This window comes from Ambystoma mexicanum, chromosome 2q (genome assembly GCF_040938575.1).
Source record: "Ambystoma mexicanum isolate Mex_15411 chromosome 2q, UKY_AmexF1_1, whole genome shotgun sequence".
Taxonomy (NCBI): Eukaryota; Metazoa; Chordata; class Amphibia; order Caudata; family Ambystomatidae; genus Ambystoma; species Ambystoma mexicanum.
The window spans coordinates 63697347-63721621 of record NC_090924.1 but is presented as its reverse complement, the minus strand read 5'-3'; the positions used below and the strand labels follow the sequence as shown (position 1 = coordinate 63721621).

Genomic DNA, 24275 nt, shown 5'->3' with positions numbered 1-24275 from the left:
ACTGGAAGCGGTTGAGTGCCCTGCCATCCTCATGTATCAAGAACTGTCCGCGAAGGAGGGGGCGTGTAGCAAGATATTGATTTGGAATACCTACTGCGCAATTTGTCTTATACTCTAAACAATATAGGGTTATCATTCTCCTTTTCTCCGTTTTTGATTTTATTATTTCAATGAACATGCAAGTTTCCCTTACTCTCGCCTCCAACATGCCCAGCCCACCATTTGCCTTGTGCTAGATGCGATCAGCTCACGTACTCTCAAAGCTCCAAAATATGCTAATGCAAAAGCTGCCTTCCAGAGTTGTGTTGTCACGCGCCTGCCTTCCTGGCGCTTGTGGGCATCATGGAAAATACACCGCCATTAATCTTGCTGGCACGTTTCTCTACGTTCCCAGGTTAGCGTGCTAGTGTTTTCCTCCTCTTCCTTTTACTTCCTACTTTAGCCCCGCCCTTCATTCGCTCTGTGCGTTGCAACCCCGTTCACTTGTCTTGTGCTTTGGGTTAACGCTCTCCAGTTTTCCGCTTGCAGTTGCTACTGCCTTTCTCCTTGCCTTTCCCTCTTTTCTGTCTTTCGTTCCCCCTCCTTGCTGTTTTTCCTTCCGCTCTTTAGATTTCTTTCTAGTGCCCTTCGCTTCCCGCTTTCCGTCAGGATCTCCACCATCTGTTTTCCCTCACTTCCTTTCTCCCTCCGCTACGGTGTTTACCTGTTTGCTCTGTCCACCTCTGTCCCTTGTGACCTCCCACTTTTGTTACCTTTTGCTACTTTGGCGCTGTCCTTCCTCGTGTATTTGGAGCCTTCCTTCACTGAGTACTTACCATCACGCTGTGATCCCGTTCAACATCCTCTAGATAGGAAGTGGTCACTTCAAGAGGTTTTTTTTAGCCTTTGGCTTTTTTCCTCTTGACTTGGTGTTATCGGGAGGGAGTCCTGTGTTCTCCGGCTCCTGTCGGTGCCACAGTAGCTTCCTTCCGGGGACGACTGTATCTCTATCAGAAGTAAAAGACCACTAGACGAAAGAAAGACAAGGGACCTGAAGTTACTTCAAAGGATTCAGGTGAGGAGGAGGGGGAGTCAACAGACACTGAAGACATTGTTATTGACAAACCTCATACAGTTGACAGGTGTCACATAATTGTGCAAGCATTTCTTCCCCAGGTTTTTAAGTGATATTGTGAGTTTCTCAAAATTAAGAGGCCGTCTCTTGTCGTTATGAGGCCCTTCTATTTCCCCCCAGCCTTTGAGCGCATAATTGATTAGTGCTCCATGTGTGCGGTCCACTCCTTGTAATTTTGCAAAGTAGGCTATTGCTGATAAGTGGCATGGAGTGATTTGGTCGAACAGACATAAATGAATTAAATATGACTTAATAAAAAAACACGTAAAAAACCCCCAAAAACAACGAAAAATGTTGTATTCGCGTTTTTTATTAGGTAAAAATTGATTAGTTGTTTGGTAATTTGATTAAATCACATGTAACCTGATAAGTGCCCTCTCGCCCACTCCTTCTTCTTTTTCTGTGTATGGCCTTTTCTATGAATGTGTTAACCTCTTTAGTGGTTAGCTATTTTATGTGTGCTACTTTTGTTAATTTCTAATACTGTTGACAAACACTTACTTTAATGCCTTGTTGTGCTGTTCACCAGATCTGTACTGGTGAGTTCCATCAGAACCCTTGATGCAGGTTCTTGTCTCTTGTTAATGAGAGCGCTTCTGTGGGAACCCTTTCCTGACGTGCATGTTATTTCCGATGCACTGCAAGTGCTCCTGCCGTCCGGCTTTGCCCCAGTGTTTGTGTTTACTTTTCTGCCAAGATTTCCAACCATTCTGCTGGGATTTTTATCACCTTTGGGTTGGCGTGTGGTTGGAGCTGGCGAAAGTTTCCCACTGAAAGCGAGATAAAACGTCAGCTACATCATTGTTTGTACCTGCGATGTGTTTTGCTTTTAATTCAATATTACTTTCCAATAGTATTTCTGTTATAGCCCTAAGTATTTTCAAAACCCAATGGCATGATGTTGTTCTCCTATCAATGATGCCTACCACTGCCATATTGTCTGACAATACTAACAATTCTGTGTTGGACATTTTGTTAGCTCATAGTCTTAATGGTAACCATATTGGGATGGAATCGAGTCGTGCTATGCTTTTGGTCAGTCCTTTCTTGTGCAGCCGTTCTGGCCATGTACCAGCAGACCATTCTTTGTCTAAAATGGCTCCAAAACCTCTACTGCCTGCTGCATTTGTAAACCGTATTCTTCTTGTTTTTGTGTTTAATGGCACACGCGGGATGGGGGAGAGGAACACGTTAGCCTGCCCCCGGAAGCGGACGGGAGCGCGCGAAACGTGAGGGGTGGGGCAGGGAACCGAGGGAGAAGCAGGCCCCATAAAGGCACAGGCTTTTCTAGACAGCAACACATTCTCCCTCGGTTTCCTGCCTCACCGGAGCGTGGTTTTGTTTCGTGCCTGGTTCCAGACTTTGAGGAGGTGGACGTGTTCGCGATCCGGAGGAAGGTGACCAGTCGGTTCAAGGAAGGTTGCTCCAAGAGTTCCATTGGCAGCTGTTTTCGGTTCCGGTCGGGGGTGATAAGGTAACGTATAGGAATTTTAGCTTCGTGTTAGCCCTGTCGGCCGTTAGGACGGACTGCAGCGCGTCGTGGGTGGCGGGGAGAGCTGGCTAATGTGCAAGGTGGCAAGGCGGCTGCGAAGCAAGGAGAGGGAGGGGTATCGGTGGGTGCATCACGGTGTAAAGGCGGGGACAAGGGGACAGTTTAACCCAGTGACCAGAGGGGCCAGTATGTTAAAGGGATTATGGAATTTGTAGTACAGGGGGTCGGATTGCAAAAAGGCTGTGGGTGGATCAAATAGAACGGTACCAGGTAGAACAGAGGGCGGCATTGGTAATACCAAGATAGACGCGTGTGTGGGTGAGCATTAACGTGATGTGGTGGGTACGGGTACCGCAGTCGCATCGGGCGTATCGGATGGCCAGAGGATCAAAGTCGGTCGTTGTACATGGAGGGCGGTATCGGCAGGGCAGGACATTCAGCGGCGAAGGCGGCTGCTTTGCTGCTTGCTATTGTATAAGCATAAGTGAAAGTGAAAAATCAGAGGACTGGACATACACGGGGCTATGGGGAGACCAGGATAGTGGGGAGCTATTGTTTAGGCAGTCTTGTTCCATGGTCGCTCACCGGGGTTAACAAAGTTGTGGCAACAATATGTTATGTGCGTCAGACTCACACGGCCTAGGCTATACTCGGCCACCCCCCCATAACCCCCGTCTGGAATATGTTTCATAGTCCGTGCGTACGGGCGGGCCCCCTTGTAGGCGGTAACTTTAACTATGCGTTGGAGGTATGTGATATGTTGTTGTTATTGCGAGGGCCGCCGTGCCACGTACTACTAAGCTAAAGCATGGTGTTCCGGTGGTGGATGAATGCAGCAGGTTGTTTCCAATTTCTATGGCCGCCGCGCCATGCGTTTAAAGCAAAGCCAGTATGTTCGGGCGGAGGTAGTGCAACACATTCTTTTCAATGGCGATGGCTGGCTGCCGCGCCACGTGTTTTAATTGTGTGTTGGAGGGAAGTTACTGGGGGGATCTAGCATGCTGTTTCTTTCGCGAGGGCGCCGTGCCACGTATGGTTAAGCAAAGGCATTATGTTTCTGTGTTGAGAAAGGCAGCAGGTTGTTTCCAATTTTATGGCAGTAGGTTAGCGTAGGAGGAATGCAGCATATGGTTTCCATGCAATGGTCGCCGCGCCACGGGCGGTCTAAGCAACAGCAGGCAGTTGCCAGGGGGACGCAAAAATAAAGGCAGCATGTTTCTGTGCGGGAGACAGAAGGCAGCATGCGATTCTATTTAAATGACCGCCGCACCACGTGAATTGTCGACAGCAAGGACAGTATGTCGCCCAAACCAATGGCCGCCGCGCCACAGGTACTAAAGTCGAGTAGGGGCGGCATGTTTTCACGGTTTTAGGCTGCCGCGCCACGTTTTCGTAGGTTCGAATAAATGCAGCATTTGTAGTTAAGCATGTTGTCTGATTTCAATGGCCGCCGCGCAGCGTGTTAGTAAGCAAATGACAGGCAAAAGATCTGCGCAATCGTAAAGTACGATATTATGGGCGCACAATAGTTGTATTAAAGATTAGGATGCGCCATTCTTTAATTTAGGAATGTCAGGATACCAAGAGTTCTCTCCGTGTCCCCATGGTCGACGTGGGTCCAGCCCACTACCTTGATCAGGGGAAATTGAGCAATGTGTTTACATTAAGTACCATTACTTGTCTGCCACCATTCCCAAGAACCTTACCTACAACATCACCAAGACCATCCGCCAGGACGAGTGGCATGCCCTGCATGCACAGATTCAAGACGAGTAACGAACGATCCATCTGATACGTGCACACAAGAATACACGCTACTTTTCAATGACCAGCATTAACCACGGCTTCAGAAAAGCGATGTGAATATCGGGCCCTTTGCACCTGAGTGCCTTCAAGCTAGTTGACACCATAATACTCCAATCCAGCCTAGCCGAGATTTGTCTCCATGCACTTCTTCTATTACTCCATCTGAGGGGTTAAAAACCTTATACATCTGACTTTTGGTCCTGAGGAAGGCGTTTTCCGTTTAGACCTCTACGCCGAAATGTATTTGACCACACCTGACTGACCTCTTTGGCTGACAGCGGTGGCCACTGTGCCTATATGCATTAGGCCAGTTCACAAATACGTAGACCTGAGCAGCACTGTAAGAAGCAGTTGGCAAGTGTGAATGTATAAACCAAGATTATACAAGCCATACATCTCCACACCCCACTAGGAATTATAATAGTTTCTTTCGTTCCTTGGTTTTCCTTGGAATGTACACAGGTGGACTCCCATAAATAAAACAGGGTGAAAACTAAATAACTTTATAATATGTTTCTGCCTATAAGGATAGAATTCATGTCCTGTGATATTTAGAATTGTTTTGTTTAAATGTAAAGTCTTTTTTTCAGTGGTTTGTCCTTTTGAATTGTTTAATTTTTTGTATATTTTCTTTACTTTACCTGTTTCCAATTATTATTGTTTTTTTACGGTACATGATTTATTCTGATGCGTTAACATTATTATAATATGTTATGTATTCAAAATTGAACCTGCTTCCAGATAATATTTTGTTAAATGACATTGAGGCTCATGCACAAAAGATTGCTTTATGTTTTTCATTAAAATAACGAGAAATACTAATTTTTGTATGATCAAGATTCTGCATTGTGTCAAATGTATATCTTCAAAGCAATGATCTTCTGATAACATTAATGACATAATTATATGCAAAGAAGTGGTTAAACACACATAACTTAGGAGCAATAGATTTAGTGTGTGGTAACCCTTGCTTAAAACAGTTTAACACACAAACTGAGGTTAGAGAAAATAAGGTGAGCATCAGTAATGGATATACCGCATCACCATTACTTTATTCCCTGTGGGGACGAAATTTTGTGATTTTTGTTGCATTCTTTCCCCAGTCTCCCACAGAGTAGGGGTTTCACCCTTCAGTATATATATAGGATACCAGGAATTCCCAATTTGAGTAGAGGTATAGGTCAAGTGGCGGGTACAAGACGTTGAGGCGGCGCTAGCAGAGGGCCCAAAGAAGGAATGGAGAATAGAGGGGCGGGCGTTATCGCATTTGGGGTTGAAATGTGGGGGAAAGGGGGATTGCAAAACATCGGGGGAGGGAATCTTGTTGGAGTGGTTACAAGGATCTTGTGGCTTCGGATTCATAGGCTGAGGAAGGCGCTGGTAGTTGCATGCAAGGACAGAAGGGGGTCCTCAAGGCAGCATCAAGGCACGGTTTAGCGGCCAGAGGGAGTACGAGAATTCAAATTAAGGAGTGTGGAAGGGGTTTATCATGCAAAACAATCGACAGCAATCAAACCATAGTGAATAAAGAGTCCACCCCTTCACGTGGCCTTGCAGGACAGCACCATGACGCAATTCAGTATGTGAGTGTTCCCCAAAGATGTTCGATATGAGAGGGGTGGATTTAAGCATGGTGTGGATGACGCATACGGGTACCCCAGAACCGGCCATGCCGGCCGGGGCCTTTACAAGGTAGTGAATCAAAGGGACTACAAATACCAGAATGCAATTCGACAAGAGGGCGAAGCATGGAGCATTCTTGCCTGTGAGGAGGGCTGTGTTGGGGGGGGATAGGGGGTGCCTGGATGAGTGTGAGACCAGGATAATAATTGCCCATCGCCTTTATATATTGTGCGTGAAGATGGGCTTCGTGTTTGACAAACGCTTTGCATGTGTCATTAGGGGTTAATTATGTTACAGCCGGGTTTCAATTTGAAGAACGAGCCCTCAGGTGCTGCATAGCCCCCGGGCACAAGGTTGGAAAAACGTGTTCATTCTAGTCTTCGAAGCCCAACAGGCTTGGGAAGGGTCCAGAGCGCTCAGTAAAGAAAAACGGGAATCCAGTGTCCGGCAAGTGCATAGGGCCGTTTCAACTGGTTGCCGTAGGAAAGGGGGGCTTGGTGGGAAAGGGAAACGCGGGGTGCATTGTAAGTAGCAACCCCGTACCCAGCATGGTTCGTTGGGCAAATTTGACCGTGCGGTGGAAGAGGGTAGGTAGTTTTCGGCGCTGGTTTCTGGCACCTTGTTGGCTTGGGGACCAGAATATTCAAACTCGACGCGGCGCAGGGCTTGTGGTGAATTACTTGTCATGGAGCTCATTCAGGGGGCGCGTGGCGTTGTAGGGTAGGAAAATGTTATGTCATGGGGGAAGACGAGGGTAAGAGGTGGGGGGTCAAAGAGCTTGCAATGCCTTGTGGGTAAGTGTTAAGACTGAATTAAGTTGACCTTCAACCAAAGGAAATGTACAAAATAATATTTTAAAACAGCGCAATTTCTTTATATATGAATTCAACTTTAAACCACTTCCATGGCACTGATGATGAGTTACTTCACTGTGCGGCTAATAGTTTTGACCAGTGTTAGGAGCAAGACCACACGGAGCACCACACATTCGCTTCGAGCCCCCTCACCCCGTGCAGAGAGTGGTTGGGGATTGGGGTGCTCGGTCTGGCGAAACAGGGAGTAAGGGGGGCACAATATTAAGGGATACAGAACTGGACACCGCGAATTGGGGGGCGGGGCAAGGGTACAGCACCAATAACACATCCAAGCATGATCTGTTGGGCAAGACAGTTCAAATAAACCAACAAGTAAGTATCACAAAGTAACGTGCCGCAGGGGCAAAGTGCGGATTAATGGAGAGGCATCGCCTGAAGGGGGCAGTAGAGAATTCACTGGAACTAATTTCCAATCCACTATAAATCCACATGGTAAGGAAGCTAATCAATGTGCAAACTAACTATATGCAAGGGCATCGCATATTTGTGTTAGGGTTGCCCAAAAATGAAGTTTCAAAATCAAGCATTATATAATAAAAACAAGGGCTCTTTAAACCTTTCCCTGCATGAACGAAATTAGGGAGTTGCCTACCCCCTCACAATTACGAACCAACTTGACCTAGGTCCTCAACCCGGCAATGGCAACAAAATGGAGTATCCCCAGCCCAACACGTAAGGGCACCCCTCCTGTGCTTTTACTTCGCTGATGCCTGGGGTGGGGTGCGCAGGCTGGCAGGGGAGGGTGCTTCGGCTGGCGTAAACAAGGAGGGTCTAAGGGCGGTGCAAGGAAGAAGTTGGAATGCATGGGGAAGAATGCGGCAGGAAGTGCGGACTTCCTGGTAGGACATGGAAGGGGCAAGGCCTTGGAAGGACGTGGATGGGGGGGGACAAGGAGGCCATACACCAACCAAGGAGCGACTGAGCGAGGGGAGCAAGTGGAAGGGTCGGCTATGGAGCGACCTGTTCAGGCTGGGGGGAACTCTCTGCCGCCGGCAACCAGCAGAGAGTCTTGGAGGAGACACAGGTCGATCCCTGTAGCAAAGTACTGGCAGGCCCATAGGGGAATGCTCAGCCAACAGCTTAGATCTTACGGCGCCCCAAGAGTAATAGGCTCAGGGGAGGCCCTGGAAAAAAGGGGAGGGACGTAGGGGACTTGGGAGCCAATTCCAAGCCCAAAATTGCAGGGGGGGGGCGAATAACAAACTCACAAACAAGGCCATCAAGGGAAGTCGGTCGGGGGGGAACAAGAGGAGACTACGGGGGGGTCAGGTAACGGTGACAATATAACAGCAAGAGGAAGTCTTCACGGAAGGAGGGGGGCATGAGGGGGAGGGAGGTGGGGGATCCAAGACAGGGCGGCAAGGTGAATAGAGGGAACAGGAGGGAGGAAGCCAGTCCCAAGGAAAGGGGGGGTCAAGGACCCAAAGCTGGGGGGACAGGAGACGGGGTACGGAAGAACAGGGCTGGGAAGTCTGCCTCTGGGGGGAAATGGAGCTAGGATATGGAGGGGCAGAAACGACAGGGAGGGGGGGGTTTGGCGGGACCCAAAAAACTGGGGACCTGGTGAGTCGAGGAGCAAGCTTGGGAAAGGAAGGAATGAGAAGGGATAGGGTACACGGAAGAGATATTACGCTGGCAGGGGGGCACTGGGTCAGGCTTCACAGGAAGGCCTTGGGGGAGAGGGACTGGGAAGTTCTTAGGGGCTCGGCAAGACGGAAGGGAGACATGGGGGGCAGCATAGATAGGATTGGGCTTCCAGTGCTAGCGGCAATTGGGAGACGAAGGGGGGACAGAGTAGAGTAGGAACGACTCAAAATAGACGGGCATCGCAAAGCGATGACCATATAGGCAGGCAGAAAGGTGTGGGCCAGCACCGGAGGGCGGTGTCGGCCTTAACAATGGATGTGGGATATGTGTAATGTTGGGGCACTTGTGGTGGTGCCGGTATAGGAACCTGAACACTAGCGAGGCACCTTGTGGCTGCCGGTTTTACCTAGACCCAGACCCAGGACACAGGGTAAGTGTCAGGGTAGGAGGGGGTGGGGGCAGGGCATTCCCAACAAAGACCTAGAGCAAAAGGGGGGGGCATATGAAAAAACTCGGGCATGGGAAATCTACAAACGGCTGGGGGTAGAGAGAGGTTATTAGCAAGGGCCGGGCTCAACCTGAGGCGTCCACTGGACGAGGACGGTAAGGGAGGGGGGGAGGGCAAGGGATACCTAGGTAGCCGCACACAGAGTAGTATACCTGTGGTGGTGAATTACGGATCGCCTGTAAGATAACTCCAAGACTTTATGCAAAATAAAGCTGCTGAGGCATTTTAATCTTCCAACTTTACAAAGTGTCTGAGTTGTTTTTTCTAACATGTGATGTATGACATATGCTGGGTTGCATGAGGGGAGGAGAGGGGGGGGAGTAAGGGGCCAGGGCATGGAGGAGGGGGGAGGACAAGGCACTGGGATGCCCACGCTAAGTGCTTGGACATTCGTAGTCAAACGGAGGCACGGGTCAGAAGGATGGAGGATGCCATTGCCTACTGGAGAAAGACTGAGCGCCAGCCAGAACAAAGGTGAACTATAAAGTAAACGTCCTGCTTGGAAACGCAAATGTGGATTTGGCCGCATAGCTCAGTGCCAGTGGAGAGAACACGAGTGGCTCTGATGAGAAGCTTTAGGCAAAAGGAAAGTAGCTGGCAAAAGAATCGAGGCCCATCACCTTTCCTTGCCGCGAGATGTCCAAAATGGCGCTGGTGGTATTGTTATAATTCGCAACCACGGTACAGCTCTACGCAGTTTAAATCCCAATAACACGACGTGAGTTCACTTGACAGCACGTCCTGGGGACGGCCTGTTTTCATTCACAAAGTGGCGTCTGCTTTGCTAGCAGACTCTTGGAACGTGTGACTGCATTTTGAGATCCCAGTCTGAGACCGACAGGCCGAGAGAGGCAGCAGCACATGCAGAGAGCTGCCCCAGTCACTGGCAGGGAGTGCGTGGCCCGTCCCTCCTCTTCTGACGCCCGTATAAATAGAGGCTGCGGGCAGCTGCGAGCTCCTGGCAGCCACCACCATGAGGGGATTCAGTCTGTTTTGCTGCTGCGTGGCCACTCTCCTTATTCTCGGGACCGCAGGTAAGACCCCCGCCCCCTCAGTCCTTGCAAAGAAACGTTTTCCGCTCGCATTTGATGGACACGTTTCATCATTAAGGCTTTGGTGCGTTTCCTGCGATATCTCTGAACAAAGCACGATTTTCTCCCGTATCCCGGCCCTTGCATACGTTTTTAACAACGCTATTATTAGAAATGGAATGGTACAGAACTAAATTATTATTACCGAAAGGCGGGAAACGTATTTACTCAACACCAGAGATTGTTCGGCCTGTCTCCTCGTCCAACGAGGCACGAAAACGCCTACGTGCGAACTGTCTGGGCACGCACGAATCAGCACTTGGCTTGTGGATCTCTGGCGTGAGGGCGGGCACGTGCGGTTGATGGGGAAATGTCTCTAGACACAGCCACGCAGTTCTAACTCGAGCCTCGTAATTATAGTTACCTCCCCAAGTTACCGTGATGAGGGCATAACAGGCAACCCATACGAACGTGTATCATTACCAAATGGTTGGCATTGGGGCGATGGCAGGACCAGTCCTCGATTTCCGTGATTTCAAGATGGGCCAATGCCAGGAAGCATTGATGCCTGAAGTTGAAAACTGTTTTCTGCTGGCGAATTTATTCGGATGAGGTCTTAAGGGAACAAGGGGAGGGTGGCTTACTCTCTTCACCTCTAAAGCAAGCGTACCAACTTTTACAGCTTTTCCATGTATTGTGCAGGCGGGACGTTTAAAGCAGATTTTGTGGGCCGGAGAGATGGGTGCTGGTTTGTCTGATCTAAATGCATTAATTAGTCAAGGACTGTTAGGGTTCAGGTCACTATAAACACTCCTGTTTTAGATTGTTCGAACCAGGTGCTTAAGTACAAATTGTCCGTTCTTTTGCCAAGACTACAACTCCCCGAAGGCATGTGTTTGTAAAATAAAAGGCCAAGCACAGGAAAAGTGGTTTCCAGTAACATGGAGTCACCTGGTTACCCTTTGTCAGTCTCAGAGGGCTGGTGCTTATTTGATTAAAACTTGAAAGTGCAAACAGTACTACAATTAGGGAGTATAGCACTTAAATATTGAATTCATGAGAAACACTGTTTATTAATCTACACTTTTTTTGCACGAGTGGGACACAGTGCTGAAAAAGAATGCTCATTGCTCCAATGAAACTGGTTATATCGACTCATGAACCTGAAATGGTAATTTAATTGAATATGTTCATAATTTTCACTTGAAATGTTCAAATCCGTAAATTAAACGAATCACAGAATTTGTGTGTCTCTTTTCTCAAAATCCCATTGAGGTATAATCACTCCATGGCGCTTCGAGCTATATGAAGCTCAGGTGCTATTGACAACAGATTAAACAAAATAATGTGATGTGATCACTTATAAGGATTTTCTCCTCTGGCAAAACTCATACATACATCGACAACATGGTTATGCGAAGAAACGGTACACGCAAGATTTGTGTTTCATTTAATTCACAAATGTGAAGATTTCAAGTAAAATTATGAAAAAGTGTAATTATATCGCCAGTGTTTATAACTATTATTCATTGGAACATTGAGAATTCTTTTCAACATTTAGGGCCGAATTCATCGAATTTTTAGCATGATGAAAAGTGACTTTGCACTGCCAACAAACTTCACAGAGTGGTGCAAAATGTATTTTTGCAGTGTACCCTGATTCACAGAGCGGTGCAAAGTGTATTTTTGCAGTGCAAAGTCACTGCACCGTGCTAAAAATTCCATGAATCGGGCCCTAGGTGTATCCCACCCACCTTGTGAAAAAGTGTACTAGTTTATGAACAGTGCTTACATGTAATTAAATACTTGTTTGCACCCTAGTTTGTAGCAATCACAACCTGTTACCACCAAAACAAGTAGAGTGCGACTAATTGTAGAAACGTATTCAGAATATAGTACCTCCGAGTAGGAACAAGATACTATTGCAGAGTGAGTACCTGCATACATACCTACGCTATCCGTTTCCACAAGGACAGTGATAAACATATGAACAGAGCGTGGCACGGGTTTGAATTTTCATGTTCACAAGAAGGTAGCTTTGCAAGCTCCTCCGGCACCATTAAAAGTCCTGTTGTTTGTAGAGATGTTAGGCAAATCCATTAGTTGGTGGCCCCATCCTGCCGGTGCCAGCCCCCTTTAAAGCACTGTCAAAGCAGGATTTGTAGAGTGTTAGATGTTGGGGACAAAGTAGAAACAATTTTGTTGTTTTCTGTGCATGTGTTTTTAAATAGTGCGAATCAGGCCCTTTTTGTTTGGGGTGCTCTGACTCTATTTAAATGTTGGGTTATTGGGGCAGCAAGGCGATCATGAGTTATTTATTCATGCCTGGTGGATTGGGGCCTTTGGGGTACAGGTGAGTCTTGACTTCTTATTTTTCCCAGAGGTTTCACAGGTTGGGTTGTTAGGGGTACAAGTGTGTCTTGACCTGTAGTATGACATGTTGGAATGTTGGTGTGCCGAAGATTGCAAGGTCATCTTATGCAGTGTACCTTGCTGCATAAATAAATAAAAAACGGGTGGGTAAAGAGGTGGATCACCTCCTTAAAGAGAGCCCAAACAAAAGGAGGCGCTGGGCAGCAACAGTGAAGGGGGAGGGAGCGGAGCGCAGAATGGGCCTAGAAGTGAACTATATAAAGAAGTCTACAGTGAACTGGCCCTGATTCGTTGTATGAACAGGCAAATGTTGAGTTGGTTCTTGAAAGAGAGGCGGGACTCGAGAAGTTGTACTGAGTATAGAAGATGGTGAGATGATCCTGAGGCTTAACACAATCAGGCTCCAAGGACATCATGAGTATAGAAGAAGGTGAGATGATCCCGCGGCTTAACACAATCAGGCTCCAAGGACATCATGAGTATAGAAGAAGGTGAGATGATCCTGAGGCTTAACATGATCAGGCCCAAAGGACATCATGAGTATAGAAGAAGGTGAGATGATCCTGAGGCTTAACATGATCAGGCCCAAAGGACATCATGAGTATAAAAGAAGGTGAGGTGATCCTGAGGCTTAACATGATCAGGCCCTAAGGACATCATGAGTATAGAAGAAGGTGAGATGATCCCGAGGCTAAACATGATCAGGCCCTAAGGACATAATGAGTATAAAAGAAGGTGAGGTGATCCAGAGGCTTAACATGATCAGGCCCCAAGGCCATCATGAGTATTGGAGAAGGTGAGATGATCCCGCGGCTTAACACAATCAGGCCCCGAGGACATCATGAGTATAGTAGAAGGTGAAATGATCCCGAGGCTTAGCACAATTAGGTCTCAAGGACATCATGAGTATAGAAGAAAGTGAGACGATCACAATTCTTAACACGATCAGGCCCCAAGGACATCATGAGTATAGAAGAAGGCGAGATGATCCTGAGGCTTAACATGATCAGGCCCCAAGGACATCATGAGTATAGAAGAAGGTGAGATGATCCCGAGGCTAAACATGATCTGGCCCCAAGGACATCATGAGTATAGAAGAAGGTGAGATGATCCTGAGGCGTAACATGATCAGGCCTCAAGGACATCATGAGTATAGAAGGTGAGATGATCCTGAGGCTTAACATGTTCAGGCCCCAAGGACATCATGAGTATAGAAGGTGAGATGATCCTGAGGCTTAACATGATCAGGCCCCAAGAACATAATGTTGCAGAAGCATCACATCTTTTTCTGTTACAATAATCAATCCTGTTGAAGATATTTCTCATCTGCTCCATCCTTCCTCCTTCCATTTTTCTCTCGCCGCCGTGAAGAGGGTGTGATGCGGTCCATCTTTTGTGTTTCATTTAAACTAATATCACTCTTCTGCACTTATGATAGAAATGTTAAAAAATGAATACATTTGCTAATTATACATTTATAAATATCCATCTTTGTATCTATTTAAGGTGAACAATGGTCCTCTTCATCTGCAATTAATATATTCAGAATGTGCTTTCTTGTGCTGTGGAGTACATGGAACATATTATTTACACACGAACACATATATGCAGCTTGCCATATTATTTGACATTGAATATATTGAGTTCAGATACATTATCACTGAATTCCTTCCATACTCAGACCATAAGGATATCTGGCAAAGCCATTACAAATTAAAGGTTCAATTTACACTAGGTTAGGATAGCTACCAAGCAAGCTTGAATCACATGATCCCTACTATATAGGTTTTTAAGGTGCCCATCACTCACTTTGAATATTTATGTCTTGACAAAGCCCTGTTAAGGAGTGAAACACACTGACTGGTGACCCTGTGAGGGTTTACCATGTCTTGTAGTTTTAAAGTCTCTCTAAGATAAAGTGCAATTTTAGTAAATGTTGGCAACGATCCCCTGTCCCCCGTTTTCAGAGTGACATACCTTTTGTGAGTGTTTAACACATTGTGGCATCGGGAGGGTACAAATGAGTCTCTAGATGATGCTTTCATCTGCATAGAGGGTTGGATTGTTTTTAGAGCTGTGAGTTGTTGTCTGGTGCTGGGCCAGGCTCCAGAAAAATCCTCCTTCCTCTCTATGACATTATGATAAGGAAGGTTTTGAAGGAGATCATCGTTTTTCTGTCAGTTGTTTTAATGGTCACTTGATGTTTTGGGGGGGCTCTCTAATTGACGTTTCGATGGATTTTGAAACGACCATCTGTAAATGCATTCATAGAATCAGAGGGAGAACATTTATTTGAATGCTATTCCTGTTGGGCACTGGCAGGGTTTGACCTAATGTGCTAAAATGTCCTGTTAAATGTCTGGGGCGAGCGGTCAAGCATTGAAGTTGGTTGTGTCTTGGTCACATTTCATTAGGGCATGCTGTGTCAGTGTTGTCTGCATTGTGTTATAATTGGTACCTTTTATCTAACACAGGGTGGGGGTTGTTTTTATTTGAGTCAATTAGTTCATTATTTTTTATAATTGTTACACCTGAAACATCTCATCATCCCTAGGAAAGGCCTCGCCTTGGGGCGTCTTCACCATTTGCATTCCTATGAAGTTGGTGGTAGATTATTCAGCCTTAGCATGGAGCCGCCTCCCTCCCGCCCAACCCTCTCCATGAGAGGTCTTAGCTTCTGCGCACCCATCCTCCCACTCTTTCTACCTGTGTGGTGATTCCTCTAATCTATACAGTGACCATGTGATTCTGTGATTTATTTCTATATCTAATTTTTCATTAAAAAAACAAATGCATCCTGGTAGTTGGGTCTTGAATCCTCTCCAATGAACCAATTGAGCTAGAGAAACAGATTACTTCAGATTGCAAAATGAATTTCGGGATTGCAAACATGATTTAAAAGGTCCCTCTACTTATCTAACTTTCCTCTGACGTTATCAACTTCACCTGGCTAGAGAGTTCCCAACTCATATTGTCATTATCTTTTTATCCCACCACCCTTCAGCTAACTTGTCATCTTACCTCCAGCCCTGCAGTCTGGGGGAGGAGATCCCTTATCTTGCTGCCCTCTGGGAATATCCTCCTTTTATCTTACCTTCTTCCCAGAGCTTTCCCTCAGAAGTCCTTTGCCATATTTCTATCGGGCAGCCACAATTTTCCCCTTTTACGCCTTTCTGAAAATCTCAACTTTCTACCTATTTTTGGGGGAAGAAAGTGTGGCCTGTTTCCCTATGGGGGTGTCAACAACTGCCACACGTCTTTGAGTGTGTTACATTACAATTCACTTGAGTGAGTTACTGTTTCAAGTTTCTCTTGGACTTCGCATCTCTTTTGACTGCTTGCAAGAGTGAGTATCTTCCACAGAAACTGGTCTGAGCTCCTACAGGGATTTCTGTCTTCACCACTTAATCTACAGAGGCACCTCCCTCGTGTTGCGATTGGGAGATTTTATGTATGTTGTTTTCCCCATTAACCCTGTTCATACCCCTCATCACAACCTCCTACTGGGCGTGCAAAGAGTCCTTATCACCACACTCCTGTGGGATACACGCCCGGACCTATCTCCCATTATCATTTAAGAAGGCACTCCCTCTGCCTATGATGGATTCCTGAGGCAGTGCTGTTTTTACTTCATCTAGCATAGGCCTCGTATGCCTTGCATTTGAAGGAAATTGCTGTCTTCCACGACTTTTTGAAAGCACATGGTCTGCTAAACATACGTCAGTTCTCATCTGCTTTATTACATTTGGGCAGTCACTGTTTTGCCATTCTTGTAAGAGGGTTGTCACCCGCTTTTCCTCTAGAGCAGGGGTCTGCAATCAGCAACATGTTCCCTCATCATTGACTACAATGAGAAGCATGATGGGAATTGTAGTCCAAAACATCTGGCGAGCCAAAGGTTGCAGACCCCTGCTCTAGTTTGAGGCAAGTTCTTTATGTACCCATTGGGGTAAGGTGAATTGTCAATGCTTTGTCCTCTCTGGGGAGTTCAAATGGGCTGCTTTGTCAGCAAATCTTCAACTCTCTGCAAGTGGTAGACTCCCAACTATTACCACTTTATGTAGAAATTTGAGTCCATAACCATTCACTATTCTTATTTTAGTGGATGGGGGTTCTGGTACATTCCCACCTTCTGAGTAGTTCTTCTCCCTCCCTACTTACTGGAAGTATTCAGCCCTCCCTCTTCTGAATTGTCTGAGCCACCTACCTGTCCCCTGGTACATTGCTAAATCCTCCACCCTCTGTGGTGACCTCAACCCTGCTCCCTTGTGTGTGTTCTCAATTCTTCCCTTTGCCCCTCTTTGGAGTCCTAAACTATTCTTTGTTTTGCATGGGGAGACCCCAACCCTTCCTTTGGGGACACAGCATATTTTCTTTCTTGTATGGAGTTCATAACCTTTCCTTTCACTGGGTTTTACACAAATCTCCATTGCTGTGCCCCCCGGGGGGGTGGGGGTAGCCAACAGTACACGTTTATGGAGAGTCCTTGACCACTCATGTCACTGGTCCTCTACCTTCCCACCCACTAGTTTGTACCTGACGCTCTTCCTCTCTGAAGAGCATTCAAAACTCTCTCTTTCCAGAGAGACTTCATCCCCAGCTTGTCTCTGAAGAGTGCTCGAACCTCCCACTTTCTGGAATGCCATTGACAGTTCCTTTTTCCCTCTTGCAAATCCTTTCCCTCCTTTCTCCTTCCTGGTGAGTTTTCACTCCCATCTCCCTCGCTCTAGGAAGTCCTTGATCCTACCTTGCACTAGGTGCCCTTCCTTGTTGGAGGTCCTCATTCATTCCTTCTTTCTGTCTTTGCGGTCTTCATTCCTACCTCTCTTTCATGAGTTCCCATTACACCCTCCTCCTCAATAGTGCTCGATGGTCCCACACTTGTGGAGCCATTGTCCATACCACTCTCTGGCAAGTGTTTAACAATTCCTGCCCTTGGGAAGTGCACAAACCTGCCTACCACTCCGGAGACGTCAAACTTCCCTCAATCAAAGGAGTCCAGAATCCTACCTCCTTTGGGGATTCCCTCCCACTTCCCTTTTCCTTTGTGCTATCTGGGAAGTTCCTACCCCTCCTTTTCCCTCTCGGATGACCTCGACCCTCTGAGGGAGTCTTGGTTCCTGGCTCTTGAGAAATTCCCTGCCCCTGGCCTATATCTGTCGAGTAATTTCATATCATTGCAGAGCCCCTTACATTGTTTGTTGTCAGCATGAATGATCTTTTAATGTGATCGCAATGACATAAACCGTTAAATACAGGTTGAAATACTACAGCAGAACTTTTGGGGTTCTTAAACTACTCTATACCAAAAGGAAGACAGTGTGACTTTAGGGTGTTTTTTTGACTAATTCGTATAGCTCTTGGTCTTTCCAAAACATTTCCAAGGGTTTATAGTCAAAGTTTCGACAGTCATGTGTCGAAATACAACAGTTTCGACTCAAAAGCATCGAAAAAAAAGAATTCGAAGGAACGTTTTGTTTTTTTCGGGAGGTCCCCCCCCAGCCCCTGTTTTTTGGGGAAAACCCACTATTTTTACTATACGAAACCAAAAAAATAAATTGGTGCTTTTGTTTTTTAAATGATTGTATTTCAAAACTATTTTTTCGAAACTTTGATGGGACACCATTTCCAAGACTACACAATACAAACAAGAGTTGACCAATAAGTGTGTTTTCCTAAAAGGCAACTCTTCGCCCTCCCATGCTGGGGCTCTCCTGATCTTCTAGGAGATTACGTTTCTCGCACCTCAGATGCCCAGGAGTAGTTTGGATAGATACTATCTAGGCAGTGAAAAGAGGGAGAAGTCCTTGTTGAAAGTCTGAGTGGTCTTCATCCTCAGTTAACCTCTTGCCTTTATTCGGCAGATTGCCTGATCACGCACTGCTATTTTCAATGATGGGCACAGCCCAGGACAGTTCAAAGTTCAACTTCTTGTGGAATGGGCCTATTTTTTTTCCTTGAGAGATAGCAGCCACGCCTTTCAGTTGGTGTAATCCGAGTATTTTCTTCGGAAAGTTCACTTTTCGTTTTTTCTGTGTGTTTTTGAGATGGCCAACACTTTTCGTTTCAAAAGCCGAGCACTGGACTGGGCCACGAAATAGGTGCATGTGAAAAAAGGGGAAAACCCCGGAAGTGGGGCAAATATCGGTGAAAACAGAAAATGCATTTGGTTTGAAAAACAAAATAGCAAAAAGCGAAGTGGTATCGGGGTTAGGATATATGGGAGCGGATTGGAAGTGGGGGTTCGAGCAGAGTGTCTTGTTTTAGGACCTTATTTACAGAAGGGCAATGGGTACTTAAAAACAAACAAATTCGCGTTTTATATTACTGTGTTTGCTTTTTGTTTTTTTTTTATAAATCACAATATGACTCCAGGAACAACCTCAGTGCTGGGGCAAACCCCCAGCCTCATTCCTGAACTATCCCTTCGTTCTTTTTTTAACTTCTGTTTATTGGATTAAGGATGACAGGCTGTAACACCGTTCCCTAACGGGCATCTCCACATAGGCGGGCAGAGCCATGTGCCAACCACATGGATGAGCCACTCGGGAATGCCCCCACCCCTGGGAGCAGTCGCTGAAACCTTGTAAATTGTCTTGCAGTAGCCCGGGCATAGCGCGGGCGGTAAAGGCTGTGTAGTACATGGGCGCCGCAGGGCACGTTTTTGTTCATGTTACCCTTCCGTAACCTTGGGTTAATTTGGTCTTGCTGAACCGCTCGGGGAGGGGCAGGAGTATTCCTGGTGGAAGCCAGCTGGCTAAGAATGGAAACAGCCATGTAACTGAACACGGTGCCCAAAGACACGTTGGCCCTGCCCTCTGCTTCTCGCACCCAGCTGATCCCCCTTGGCCACCCACAGCTGCTGCCCTCTCGCACTGTCACAGGAGACGAGCCCTGTGTGTTTTCTCCTTTTAAGGCTATCATTTGTACACAATACAATGCAAAATCCTGTATTGGCGCGACGAGCCCGCCAGCGATTGCCAAAGTAGGTACATGATATATACGTGAAGTCTTCCTTTTCCTCGCAGAAAGTGGGAACGGGACTGTGTCCACTTGCCAGTGTCTTTGTATTCGGAGCCTGACCCCTACGGGTATGTTCTTTGATCTGTGTCAGCCAGTCTATGTTTCAGTTTCTGATCACCCAATCTGACTTGGTGATAGTTTTCTAGTGTTTAATGTTCTGGACCACTGTCCTGTGTAGCTGTTTTGCTAGAACTGTGTCTCCCAGAAGATTTTTCATTGGCTTTCCACCTCCTTTTGGTTCCTGAGAGATGCCTCTTCCTGTGTGTAGTTTCCGGTAGTCTCTGACTGGTGGGGAAATTCATTGTGCTCTATCAACTATGTGTTGGGGTTGTTAATATGGCCTGTTGGTGCTGGGCCTTTGGTTCACGCTTTTTGCTGTGCTGTCAGAATTCATAGACGCGCTCCTGGGCAGCAGAGGGAATCTCCCAGCCCTGACCCTCACTAGATGAGCAGCAGGTAAGGGAAGGAGTATGTCACACTGACGAACAATCTTCGGCCACAGTGTGATATGACCAAGGGATAGCTAGCTGTCGCTCCCAAAAACCAAGCAGAGCAAGCGGCAGAAGCATTGACAGTACGAGCGGAACCGCAACGTGCGGATATTTTACTTTATCAATGTTGGCTACCAAAAAAGCAATGTAGGGTTATGAGTGGCGAAAACAAAACAGTGCTTCTCCTGTCAAACTATACAATGGAAGAAAGAGGGTAGAGGGCGAATTGAGGCTGAAGCGCAACAAAAACAGAGGGAACAAGGTGTATGAGGGGATGGAGAGCAGGAATGATGTCAACAACGTAAAATGGCGGGGGGTAGTGGAGTGCGCAGCATCTTCTGAGAAACGTGGAAAAGGGAACCCTGCCTTGCCAAACGAATAAAAGAATCTTGCCACATGCCCAAAGATGGTTTTCCCATTGTCATTACCTCATGGAACTGGCAGAGGGAGCGTGTTAGCTGAAGCACAGGACTCTAGCAACGAAGGCACGTGCCTAATAGAACAGTGGGAGTGGTTACTGTAAGATGTTGTGTAATTTAAGACTTGCAACTAGTGACTATTCTGCCTGAAGGTGCTAGCACACACAAGAACACCTTGGAGGAAAGCCAGGACCTCCACTCAGTGAATTCAACCGCGATACTGAAGAGTATGGTGCCCCGCCCGCCACCCATCATAATATAGCATGGATTGGGCAGTGCCAACGTTAGACCCCTTATGAGCCGCTTAGATGAGCAACCTGAATGAAGCCTGTGACTGTAAAATGCACATACTAGATGGACTTGAACAGTTACTGGGACTTGAATGAGAGAATCAACAAGCCAGGGGTGCCACTGCTGTGAAAATGATCAAGCTAGGGGTGCCACTGCCTTGAAAATGATCAGGCCAGGGGTGCCACTGCTGTGAAAATGATCAAGCCAGGGGTGCCACTGCTGTGAAAATGATCAGGCCAGGGGTGCCACTGCTGTGAAAAGGATCAGGCCAGGGGTGCCACTGCTGTGAAAATGATCAAGCCAGGGGTGCCACTGCTGTGAAAATGATCAGGCCAGGGGTGCCACTGCTGTGAAAATGATCAGGCCAGGGGTGCCACTGCTGTGAAAATGATCAAGCTAGGGGTGCAACTGCTGTGAAAATGATCACGCTAGGGGTGCCAGTGGTGTGAAAATGATCAAGCTAGGGGTGCAACTGCTGTGAAAATGATCAAGCTAGGGGTGCAACTGCTGTGAAAATGATCACGCTAGGGGTGCCACTGCTGTGAAAATGATCAAGCTAGGGGTGCCACTGGTGTGAAAATGACCAAGCTAGGGGTGCAACTGCTGTGAAAATGATCAAGCCAGGGGTGCCACTGGTGTGAAAATGATCAAGCTAGGGGTGCAACTGCTGTGAAAATGATCAAGCCAGGGGTGCCACTGGTGTGAAAATGATCAAGCTAGGGGTGCAACTGCTGTGAAAATGATCACGCTAGGGGTGCCACTGGTGTGAAAATGATCAAGCTAGGGGTGCAACTGCTGTGAAAATGATCAAGCCAGGGGTGCCACTGCTGTGAACATGATCAAGCAGGACAGACAAGGTTTCTCAATCCTTTCATGAGGCGGCTCCATTTTTCTCAATTAACCAAAATTCAAATGTGGCCCCTTGTCCGACTTCCTTGCATTTCAAAATGGCTCCGTGGGTCCCACACCATAGGTTCCAGAAGCCATGTCAGTGGGGTACATGCAGCCCGGCTGAGCCTTGGCAGCCAATCAGATCCATTGTCATACAACAGCCATAATGGATGCTGTATCGATGGTAATGTCTTACTCGCCCTTTTTTATTAACGAAGGCAGTGTTCCATTAACGCCCGGAACAGCCTGCCAAACACGCAATTATGGCATAACTATGTCGAAATCTGATCATTTCTCTTGCTGGTCAAAAACGATGGCATTTGTACCAGGTCTCCTTAAAAGTATGGTCCCTGAGTATACACTCTGTGTGTAGGTATTCAGGTATTCTTTCATCATGCCTTGATCTAGCCCACATTTGCTTGCTCGTTTTTAACGGAGCACTCAAATTGCCTTCAATCTTCAATTTCTTTTGCTTCATCTGCACCCGATTCTGATAGCAGGAACATACCACTTCAGTTATTTAGGCCCTTTGCAATTAAGTGACACCTATGATGACCACCATGTGTTATCAGATGCACCGACCTATTGGGTCGTGTGTCATTATCCAGGGGACGGTCCAGCAGTCCATGATCACAGAGATGCGAGGCCTTCCTCCTGCACGCCCTCATGGGAGCTGCAGAGTCTGTAGGCAGAGACCGGCCTAAGAAGAAGAAGACACTTCATTAATCCCAACGGGTCACACAGTGAAATGTATATTCAACAACGTCTCCATAGGTAAGACAACAGGCCGCACAGGGAATGCCATTGAAGTGGCATTACTTTTGAAAGCGGAAGGGAGTGAGATGGCTTCTACAGAAGATGTTTCATAATGTTCTGTTATGCAGAGAGTAGTGATTAATGTTCCAGGTCAAGGTTCATGTCACAGGTCTTAATTAAATCAGTGACTCCCCGGCACAAGTTGAAACAATATTTGTGCCCTACAAAAAAAGTACTAACGCCCCAGAAGAGGAACAGACCCACAGATAAAGTAAGAAAACGAGTACAAAACTCTCAAGATGCATAAATAAAATGGGGCTATTGAAAAACGGTCTATTTATTACCAGTTGCACACATTCGAATTAGGGGTGTCTGTAGAGTAAATGTTTAAGATTTCCAACATACACGCTCCAGCGTGCCCGTATGAGAAGGTGGCTCCCCCAGCTGCATGGTACAGCCCTACACTATAAAGTCGTACCCAAACGCCGGTGCGCAGCATCCGCAACGGGTTATAGACACAGGTAACAAAGTATATGTTTGACTCTATTTGAAGGAGGCCAGTTGAGTCACAAAATGTCCAGCAAAGCTCATGGCAATGCCTGCACTCCAGTGGGAGTTTGACTGTACTTAAATATAGTTAACATAACATTTTCGCCGTCAGCTGTGACCCCCTGTCGCAAGGAAAGTTCTTCTGCCAGTCAAGGATTTGAAACGAGCCTCATTCAGCGTCGCATAACTGCACTTTCGTTTATGGGACGTGTAGTTGTGTTTTCACTGCTATGAGTATAGGCCTGTGATTCGCAGAATGCAGAGCACTGTTGGTTTAAACACCGACTGGCTGAAGGTGACTCCCATGAAATGGAGCCACTTGGCAGCTAGGCCATTCATGTCGAAGAATGGATCACGAGCCCCAGCTCATCATTTAGTTAGTGGGATAGTGTAAGCAACATCAGAAGCACAGCACGAGCGACATGCATTTCAAACATCACCGGAATATAAAAACGAGCATTGGCAAAGCTAACAGTTATGGCTTTTTTTGTAGGCATGGGATAGGCATTTGCCAAACACTGCCTTAATGGTCCTGCCTGGCCAGAAGAGGTCAACAGCTCGAAATTCTGTGAGTACCTGGGCATATGATGGCAGTGCCTGGCAGATTCTGATCTACTGCCTACACACACGCCAATAATGTTGGCTTTGGCAATGCTTGTTTTTACAGGACTTCAGTGCATGTAGCAGATGCAAGGACAAACACACTGCTAATAAATCAAGTGGGTGAAGATATGCTTGGTTTAGAAATGTTAATACACCATTAGCGCATTAACCGCTCGAAGAAAGCCTTAAACGCTCTCAAGGTAGCACAACGTTTGATGTTATTGCTCGACAGAGCTAGCTCAAAGAGGTCCCAGGAAGACGTGTTTTGGGCGAGGAGTGGGAGTAGCGGGTTATCATTCCCTTAAGGATTAGCATGGGCATTCAGTGGGTGGGGTAAAAAACAAATGACACCCAGAAGCTTTGCGTCGCTCTCACATTAGTGCTTGGATACCTGTTTGGTAGTTAGCGCAAATACAAATCCACCCAAATCAAACAACCCTTCTCATTCCTGCCTGCAGAGGCGTTACCAGGGGGGCCTGAGGGGGATATAGCCCCGGGTCTTTGGGTTGCAGCCCCGGATAGGCGCTCAGGTGCTACAACCAAAATGGTACCTAGCCCTGAGTCCCGCCAGTCCCGAAATTAGCTTAGCCCCTGAACCTTTGCCGACCTAGCAACACCCCGGCCTGCCTGTACTCCAGTGTAATAGTTTTGGCCCATAGATGACTCTTAAGGACACGCAAAAAACATCTTTAAGATTGGCAAACAGAAAAGTCTTTTGCTGGGTACTCATCTTTTTCGCTGGCAGTCGTATTTGGGCCAGACCATATGCACTGCATCTCCTGCTGTAGACTAACAGCGTTTTTTCTCCGAAGAGTTTAAAGAGTGGGAGTTTGGTTTCATAGT

At 46.8% G+C, this 24275-nt stretch overlaps 1 protein-coding gene across 2 annotated transcripts in view; it reads left to right on the top strand.

Annotated features, from left to right (window-relative positions):
• Positions 1-9953: 9953 nt before the first annotated feature.
• The window catches only part of SRL (sarcalumenin), a 211609-nt gene continuing 197287 nt past the window's right edge, over positions 9954-24275 (top strand). For both annotated transcript variants that reach the window (XM_069646831.1, XM_069646830.1), the window contains exon 1: positions 9954-10039. In XM_069646831.1, coding sequence (XP_069502932.1) covers positions 9979-10039 — 61 coding nt within the window. In that variant the 5' untranslated portion in view covers positions 9954-9978. The remainder of the gene's footprint in view (positions 10040-24275) is intronic.